The following is an 8,950-nucleotide window of genomic DNA, read 5'->3' on the forward strand; positions in this document are numbered from 1 at the left end:
GTTCGTACAATAAGTGAACATTAGCTTTATTAGTGACTAATTGATTCGATTGTTTTTCAATAGTTCTATAATAATTTAAAGTTACTATCAGTAAAAATTAATTTAGATTGTTTTTATATAGTTGCAAAAGTGCCTGCAAAGTTCTCATGGACTTTTTATTAAAAAAGAGTTTATTTCTCAACTACACTTAAAAACAATTCTTAACAAATAAATAACAATAAATATTACTGTTGCTTCGATCATGTTTGTATAATCAAATACAAAATCACTTGACATATTTTTTTTATAGTTTTCGTTTTAAATTTGAGTACAGTAGATGTTTCGGTTATCGAGTGTTATTCGCTAAAACTTCAACGACTGACAGACGTCAAGCCGTGTTGGCAGAGGAAGCTCTCAATGAATAACTGAGGAAGTACTTATAGAAAACTAGCTGAAAAGCAGGTTTTAGCCAAGTGAGGACGTTACGACAAGTAAAAGATGAACAATGATTTTTCTAATGTTTTCCAATAAATTATTGCGGATTTTGCCCCGTAATAGACTTACATGCGAAAAATTGTGTCCCACCAAAACATGCTCCCACCGCTTTTCCCATAGATTGGGTTTTGCTACTGCTAACGAAAAAAACATTGAACGCACGCTCTCGGTTGGTGCAATGAATACATGGTTCGTTCAGCTGCTAACTGCCATGCAAACTGATGTGTGAGTATTTATTTTTTCTCTTCAATGATTTGCACGAAAGTCTATCAACGAATAAAAAATGCAATAAAGGAAGCTAGTAAATAGTAAACTACCATTGATAACAATACAAATACAATTTGTTTAATGGGGTCATTTGAACCGATGTTAAAATAAACATGCAATAATATTTGTTGTTATGTAAACAGGTTTCGCCTTTGATAAACCAAAGAATTCATTTTTCTCGGTAACATTTTTCTTCAGCATTTTCAGATACTAATGGCCACATGAATTGTAAACGATTTATGGTATGGATCATACGACCTGAGATCTGACTTGTGATATTTGGGAGTTATTTGAAAAGATTGATGATAGATCTTATCAACAGCTGCCAAGCAACACATACCAGACAGACATCAGAGTGTTTGACTCTTATTATAAAATGTGCATATCATTCTGGCGGCCGTTAGTGCTCGTAAATGCTGGATATAAATGTTGGCGAGAAATATAAATTCTATGGATTTTCAAATGCGAAAACTATTTACAAATAACAACAAATATTATTGTATTTTTATTGTAACAACGATTCATTTGACGCCATTCAATTAATTGTATTTGTATTGTAAAAACAATGAAAAACATTAAAATATATTGTTTTCTTTTGAAAATTTTCCCAAAAATGTCTCATAAAAACACAATACATTCTATTGTTTTTCGCGAAAAAGTGTATGAAAATTTTCTCAAAATTTTATGGTTAAGATACATAACGACCACCATTTTTTATTGTAAAAGTGCCATTTACCATTCGCCGAATGGTATAGAACAATAGGGGTGATGGTGAGTGTGCCGTGTAAATTACAATACGTTTAATGGTGAATATTTTTCGAAAAAATGGTGTTGTCACAATAAAATTTATCGTATTTTTATGATATTTTTTATCAGGGTTGCCCTATCTACAATTTTCACTTTTTTTCAGGTCGAACCGGTGATTCTCTGCAATGCTGTGATGCATCAGAGCGGTGCGTTCCCCGAGGTTGGCGATTTCATCTGTCGTTGTGTTGCCCTGTTCCAATAGACGATCAAGTGCGTTGTAGTGCGTCTTATGTCCACTCATCCTCGTTCGTAGTCGATTTGTTGTCATTCCTACGTACATTCCTACATGTTCTCGAATGATGATGATTAACCTGGGCTTGTTAGGGGAATATCTGTAAATAAAAAGAAAATCGCGTTAAGTACTGTTCCTTTTAATTCCACTAAGAATTTGCATCCTTTGACAGATACGTATTTCGACCTCAACTGTAAGGTCGTCTTCAGTGTCTTGTACTTGACTCGACAAGACACTGAAGACGACCTTACAGTTGAGGTCGAAATACGTATCTGTCAAAGGATGCAAATTCTTAGTGGAATTCGCGATTTTCTTTTTATTTACAGATATTCCCCCAACAAGCCCAGGTTAATCATCATCATTCGAGAACATGTTATTTACCTTTCTAACATTGTACTTGGCGAGTCGTACTTGTGTATACTCCCGCCTGATGACCCTGTCGATCATGTTCGACAGGTGAGGTATGTTCGGAATAGAAAGGTAAGTATATTCCAGGTTCTGTACGCTGTGTTCGATGGAGCGATTGGTGTTCCGTTCGTTCATTCGGTTGATGATTTGGCTTCTGAGCGGCTTTGGATATCCATTCAGCTTTAGTTGATCGTCAACGATTTTCGAGGTACGGTAATTTGTTGTCCACTTCCAATTCGTATGTGAATTGGATGTGGATGTCATAGCTGTTGAAAGTGTCAATGACATGCTGTAACCGACTAAGAGGAATAGCGGTTATCAGATCATCAACGAATTTTCGAATGAATGGCAGTGGTATTTCCAACATTCGGACAACCGTATCTAGTAATGTTTCCATTACCCAGTCTGCAATGTACGGGGATAGTGAATTGCCCATCGCCGTCCCAAACACTTGTTCGTAGTGTTGTCCATCAAACCTAAAATAGCTGGAATCTATGCAGAATTCCACTATTTCTAGGAACAAATCCAAACAAATGTTTGTGTTCGGTTTGATTTCATCCCATTTTGTAATAATGCTGTTCATCACGAGTGATTTGGGGATCGATGTGAACAACGCCTTCACATCTAGCTATATTAGTACATGCTCATCAGGTAGGGTGACGTTGTTAATGAATTCACAGAACTCAAACGAATCCCTTATGTTGTACCTGCTTACCAGCGATCGTTGGAAGATCTTGCCGACGAATTTGGACAGACTATACGAAGGTGCCGTGATGTTCGGTACGACCGGGCGAAGTGGTAGACCAGGTTTATGGGCCTTCGGTTGTCCGTAGATCCTTGGACAGCCAGCGTTGTGCTTCATTAGCTGTCGGCTGGTTCTTTCGTCGATGAGATCCAGATTGTGAAGCCGTTTCACGATGGAATTGTTCTGTTTTTCGAATCTTGACGTGGGATCTACGTTGATGGGGCTGTACGTGTTTCGGTTCTCTAGAAGCTCAAGCATTTTCTGTTGGTATTCGCTGGCTTCCATCAATACCGTCTTATTGCCTTTATCCGATTTCAAAACTAGGATGTTCGGATTGTCCTTTAGAAACCTCCGTGTTATTTCTTCGGCCTTGTTGCAGAATTTTGTAATCGGTTCGAACTGATTGTTTCTATTCCGCATGCGATGGATATAGTTCGTTATCACATTCCCAACCGCGCACCAAGTTTGATCTTGGATGACGGTGTTTGGATTTGTTCTTAACACTTGCTCTGCATCTGCCATTAGGTGATAGAATGGAACCTGCTGCAATTCGGTCATAGGCAAAGCGAACTTTGGTCCCAGGCTTAGAAGAATCTCGGTTTCCGGCGGAATCGTCGTTTGGGTGCCATTGTGAATGGCTTTTGGATTCCCGCTGACAGCGTTCTCTTCTTCATTCCGTTCACTGGAGCGTAGCAGAATGTTGATGAACTTTTGCTTCGTCCTGTTTGTTTTTTCACGAATGTTCTTCTCGTTGAACCTCGTTTGGCTTTCGAGAAAGCTTGTGCTGATGTTTTCTGGAATGCCGGATGTAGTGCTGCCGTCTGACAACGTTGCTAAACTCCTACGCAGATGGAACAGCTGATTGTGATAGGTGTGTTTGATTTCGATGTTGAGAATGAATTTCATGAAACTCGTTATGCTTCTTTGGACTTTGTTCGAGAAAGGTCCATTCTCTTCCAATAAAGGGAAAGTAAAATGGAAACTGTTTGCAAAATGTGCCGGAAAGACTCCTCTTCTTCGGCATCTGATCAGGAAGGATTTTCGACTAATCATGTTTCCTAACTTTCTGGTCTCGTTTGCGTAGTTCTTTAGTAGGCGTTTCGCTCCTGCACCATAGTTTCGTTCGATGTTTTCGAAGAAATGGACGTTCGGTGAGTGGGCCATGCATGGTAATTTGATTTTCGTTACGACTGTTGGTGTTTGAACCGGCAGAGGGGGTGTTTTTGGTCTTGGCAGTCTCTAAACGTTTGCAAAAACGATTATTGCATTTTAACGGACGCCATTTTTAGCGGACGCCATTACACCATGACTCCGTATATTGAACGTTTCCAGAAATAACCGAAACCGAAACCGTCGGGTTAAAATGCAATAATCGTTTTTGCAAACGTTTAGAGACTGCCAAGGTCAAAAACACCCCCTCTGCCGGTTTAAAGATGAAGTGAACCTCAAAATTTATTCGAAAGCATTTATTTTTGCGCCCTTGCCAGCGCATCGGTTTGAATTTTTTTTAGTAAGCCCCGTAGCTGATATGATATTGATGTTTTGTCTGGAAAATTCCAATGACTTTTACTTGATTCAATCGTCGTCACTATGCATGTCTCTCAAATGGCGAGACATACAAACCTCAATAAATGAACGTGTACTCGAATGGGGTGGTTGTTTACAAAATGGAATGGTCCTTCTGAGGCTGTTTCATGCAAATTCATCTGGGTCATGTATATAGAAAGCTATTCTGGGTCAAAGAGAGATTATCATAGGTGTCTGAGTCTTGTTTATTCTAATATCGATGGAAATGCTTGTTCCTCTAGAAGATGCAGATTATTAATTGAAATGTGGCTTTGAATACATAACGCACACCGTAAACACAAACAAGAATTGAATGAACCTGAGTCCTTAGTATTGATGTTGTCATTTGTTTCTTATATTCAAGCCTGCTGTGAAGGATATTTCAGCCAGTATTTGGAATACACTTACAATATAAATCTCATACATCTATTAATCGGTTAGGGGCATATCGGAGACAAGAATTGTCGGACAAAAGAGGCACAAAACAAGCAACAAAGAAGGCACGTTAATTAACCTTAATCCCAACTGGTAACAGATAATGACATGATCTCAAAAATAATCGTTAGTGGCAAAACATAAGCTAAATTTGTTGCGTAGTTTTTAACTCGTGAATAATCGATTATCACTAAACCAAAGTCGAAATTGTTTGAAGGTAGATCTTCAACAGGTTGTTGAGTAATTTGTGTGACTGCTTATACGACACTGATAAGAAAAGCACACTGTTTTCCTCTGTTTGTAAACACCAAGCAGACAAACTTTTGAAAAAATGTTGTTCGAATCATAGATGGAGTGCAATTTAACAGGTGAACTTGTCTCACATTCATTTTACTACGCAAAGCCTCTTAGTGCTTATCCAGGATCATCCCTTGATTTGTGGATGATAGAAATACATTCTCTTTTCCGTTTACCTTTTTTCCATACATCAAAACCTAACCATCTCTATTGATGGGAAGCCATCAATACCATCAGCAGCACCAAATCCGAAACGATGGCAAATCATCATCACAAACAGTGAGTAAGCTTTAACTAACGTTTGCATTGCGGATTTGCTTTCTTACCTCCAACTGGAGCTGCTTAGACTTATTCGGATCTGCTCCATTCCTTCCGGTTAGGAATCAAATCTTGCCGATCTCAACATTTTCTTTGTTGGCAGAAAATAAACATTATTGATGTCTGGTACCACAACTATGCAAGCAAGCATCAGCATGGTTATTCAAATTTGAGCTTGAGGCAGTGCTTGCTCTTGGAACAGTTTTCTTCGTTCCTTTTATCAAATTTTGGCAGGAATGAATGAAAAAGTGGCATTCGGTGGATTGTTCAAGTGTTCCACCGAAGTTATTGCTAACAAATAGAGAATCCTTGCATATTTTGAGCATATTCCTTCGACCACAGATGACCAGAGTATTGTGTTGTTCTTTGCTGTGCATGCATCGCTCCTGTAAGGGGTGAGTATGGCAGCATAATCGATCGCGTTCGCTATTGTCTCGAGTGAAAATCAAAACAATAGATGCGCGGGTGTTTAGTGTTCAACACAATACTTGTTCTTTGCTGAGTATTGTGTTGTTCTTTACAGATAAGAACTTTTATCAAGACAATTAGATGATCGGCATTGAACCACAAAAAACCCACAACAATGGGTGAGATCTTTCCAATATTATTTATTTATAAATAATTCTACTTCAGTATATTTACTTTATAACTGCATATAAGTTGAAAATTCGCTATTTTCAACATCCTTTCATCTATTGGAAGATGCTTCAGTTTTGGGCTCTTTCTAAGTTGATGAAGGGATTTATAAATGCTTGCAAGGACTTGGCCAGGTGTGTGGAGCTGAGTGAATCTATGACATTGTAGATAGTAGCGACATCAGCAATGTCAATGGAAATATTCAACTTTGCAACTCCATCCAAGATTTGTGCAAGTATTCATGCTATGCTATGCTATGCTATTCCTTCGACCACAGATGACCACCACTTTTACTATAGTTTTGTAGTAGAGATGGACAATTTGATCCGAAACTGTTGTAATGATATGGATCTGTTATTTCAGATCCGCTCAGCGTCCTATACAGGGCAGTACAATCGATGTGAATATCTTCAGAATTGCGAAATATGTTTTTCAGCTAACTGTCTCCGCCGGACTAGCTATACACACCAAAACAAGTGAAACATTTTGGCCAAACTTAGTCCGGTAATGAAATTGTTAGTAAAAAAATCCCAAGGGAGAAAAAAACGACTGTTAACTCAGTGAAGAAATATAAAGTTGGCTTCTTCAACAAAACCGTTCAAGTGTATAAGAATCATGTGTCGAAAAGTTTTCTAATTAAAAAATAGCGCACAAAATGTAATATACAGGGGATGGCCAAAATGTTTGGGATAGGCAACTTTTTTTTTCTCTCACAAAAAGTTCAACATGCTATAACTTTTCATAGAGCGCTTCAAACAATCTCAAATTTTGACTGTTTGTCAACCTATTATATGTGCATCATTGGTACAAATTTGGGCTCGATTGACTCATTTTTAAGCTGTCATATCTCGGAAACCAGTGAACCGAATTGAATGAAATTTTGAACGTACACTAACAGTATGTAAATGCTCTACAAACTATTAAAACATAGGTACTTTTGAAACGTTGAAAAAAGTTATCATGGATTGACACTTTATGGACTTTTGTCGAAAAAATGTGTTTTTTAACATCAATGTCAATAAATTTTAGTATTGATATCCAAAGATTTTCCACTTCTATTCTCAAATTATCTCTAATCAGATATATTAGAGCCTATTTAGATTGAAGGAAGAACACATTTAATAATTTTTATGTGGTATTGTAAAATTTGACTTATTTTCCTCTATGTGGGTAAAAATTTCAACCCAATATAACTTACTTCGCCGTGAGAAAATATTACATTTTATAACGTCATATTAAGTATCGATATATTGTTGATAAATGTTTGGAAATTCATTCAATTCGATTCACTGGTTTCCGAGATATGACAGTTAAAAAAATAGTTGTCTAAAAAATGGTGTTTTACGCGAACGGTTCTAACTTCGCGAAAAATTAATCAATCGAGCCCAAATTTGTACCAATGATGCACACATAATAGGTTGACAAACAGTCAAAATTTGAGATTTTTTGATGCACTCTATGAAAAGTTACAGCATGTTGAATTTTTTTTGTGGGAGAAAAAAAGTTGCCTATCCCAAACATTTTGGCCATCCCCTGTATATCACAGTTATCTTGGTCTACATGCAAAACTTCCTCAAGGATTTATTAATGAACATATTCAGCAATTCTTCCCTATAATTTTCCGTGAATCTCCTAGAATTTTTACCAGATTGTATCCGTAATTTCTCCTGAGAAACCTGTAGGGATACGTCCTATAATGTTTCCTGGAATTCCTCGCGGTATTCTGCACAGGATTCCTCCTGGAATCCCTTCAATTCAAAGGATTCCTTCTGGTATTCATTTAAGGGTCTCCAGAACCCTCGAAATTGCTTCCGAAATCAATCCAAGGGTATCACTTGGGGTTCTTTCATTATTGATTTCTCACATGATTCCTTTAAGAGCAGCGCTGTCATGGTAAAATCACGATATTTTTTCTGTTATTTCAAAATTTATTCCTTTCCCTATACTGCTCCAAAAATTTCACTATGATTTCCTTTAGGAATACCGCCGAAAATTCGTTTAGGGATTCATTCAAGATTTAAAAAAATCCGGATTTTTTACAGATTTTTTTTTTTGCAGAATTTCTTAGATTGATTTAAGCAAGGTTAGTTCTGAAAATCTTACTGGGATTTCTTTAGCGATTATTTAGGAAATTCCTTTAAGGATTGCTAGGGAAGTTCGCGCATGTATTCTTTAATGTGTTTCTTCGAACATTTCTGTTAGAATGTTTTATCAAACATTTTCTGGAAATTTCTCAAGAATTATAGAAGTGTTTCAAGGAGTTCTTCAAGAGATTTCTTAAAAAAAATCATTTCAAAGAAAAAAAATCTTTAGGGTTTTCCTTTGGAAATGCAGATTTTTTTCTCTAGAACTCTTTCAAGAATTATTGTTGATTTTTTCCAAAGTTTTCTTAGGTCTTACTTTATATATTCAGAGATTCCCGTGGGCATTAATTTGGAATTATCACTTGAATTTTCACGAGACTTGACGACACTTGAAAGTTTCTCCACAAGTTCCTCCGGGTATTGTTTGGGGTTTATTCAGACCTTGCTTCAGGTTTTCTTTCATTTTTTTCCGGAGATGCTTTAGAAATTTCTTCAAAGATTGTCTCAGCTATTCTTGCAGAAATTACTTTGGAATCTATTCCTAGCATTTTTTCAAATAATTTATTAAGAAATTCTACTATGAATACCTGCAGAGGGTTCTCCTGTTCTTCCATTCTTGAAGAGGTTCTTTCAAAAAATTCATTTTTTTCCAAAATTCATTCAGAAGTTCTCTACATTTTT

General features: G+C 36.8%; 1 protein-coding gene across 1 annotated transcript; it reads right to left on the minus strand.

The window, feature by feature from the left end:
* Positions 1-2,128: 2,128 nt before the first annotated feature.
* Positions 2,129-3,839, minus strand: LOC134286712 (uncharacterized). Its single transcript, XM_062848371.1, has 2 exons — positions 2,904-3,839; positions 2,129-2,416 (listed from the first exon to the last, which is right to left on the minus strand). Exons 1-2 carry the CDS (start codon positions 3,837-3,839, stop codon positions 2,129-2,131), a joined length of 1,224 nt encoding a protein of 407 aa, XP_062704355.1.
* Between the last annotated feature and the right edge of the window lie 5,111 nt (positions 3,840-8,950).

The sequence above is a fragment of the Aedes albopictus genome, chromosome 2, assembly GCF_035046485.1.
Source record: "Aedes albopictus strain Foshan chromosome 2, AalbF5, whole genome shotgun sequence".
NCBI classification, from domain to species: Eukaryota; Metazoa; Arthropoda; class Insecta; order Diptera; family Culicidae; genus Aedes; species Aedes albopictus.

What these genes read in the sequence shown, in the direction of transcription:
- LOC134286712 (XM_062848371.1), bottom strand. Translation starts at nt 3,839, where the DNA reads ATGAAATTCATTCTCAACATCGAAATCAAACACACCTATCACAATCAG. An exon ending in AGATCTTCCAACGATCGCTG is followed by an intron (nt 2,417 to 2,903) that starts GTAAGCAGGTAC and finishes ACGAATTGGAAG; the next exon opens with TGGACAACAAATTACCGTAC.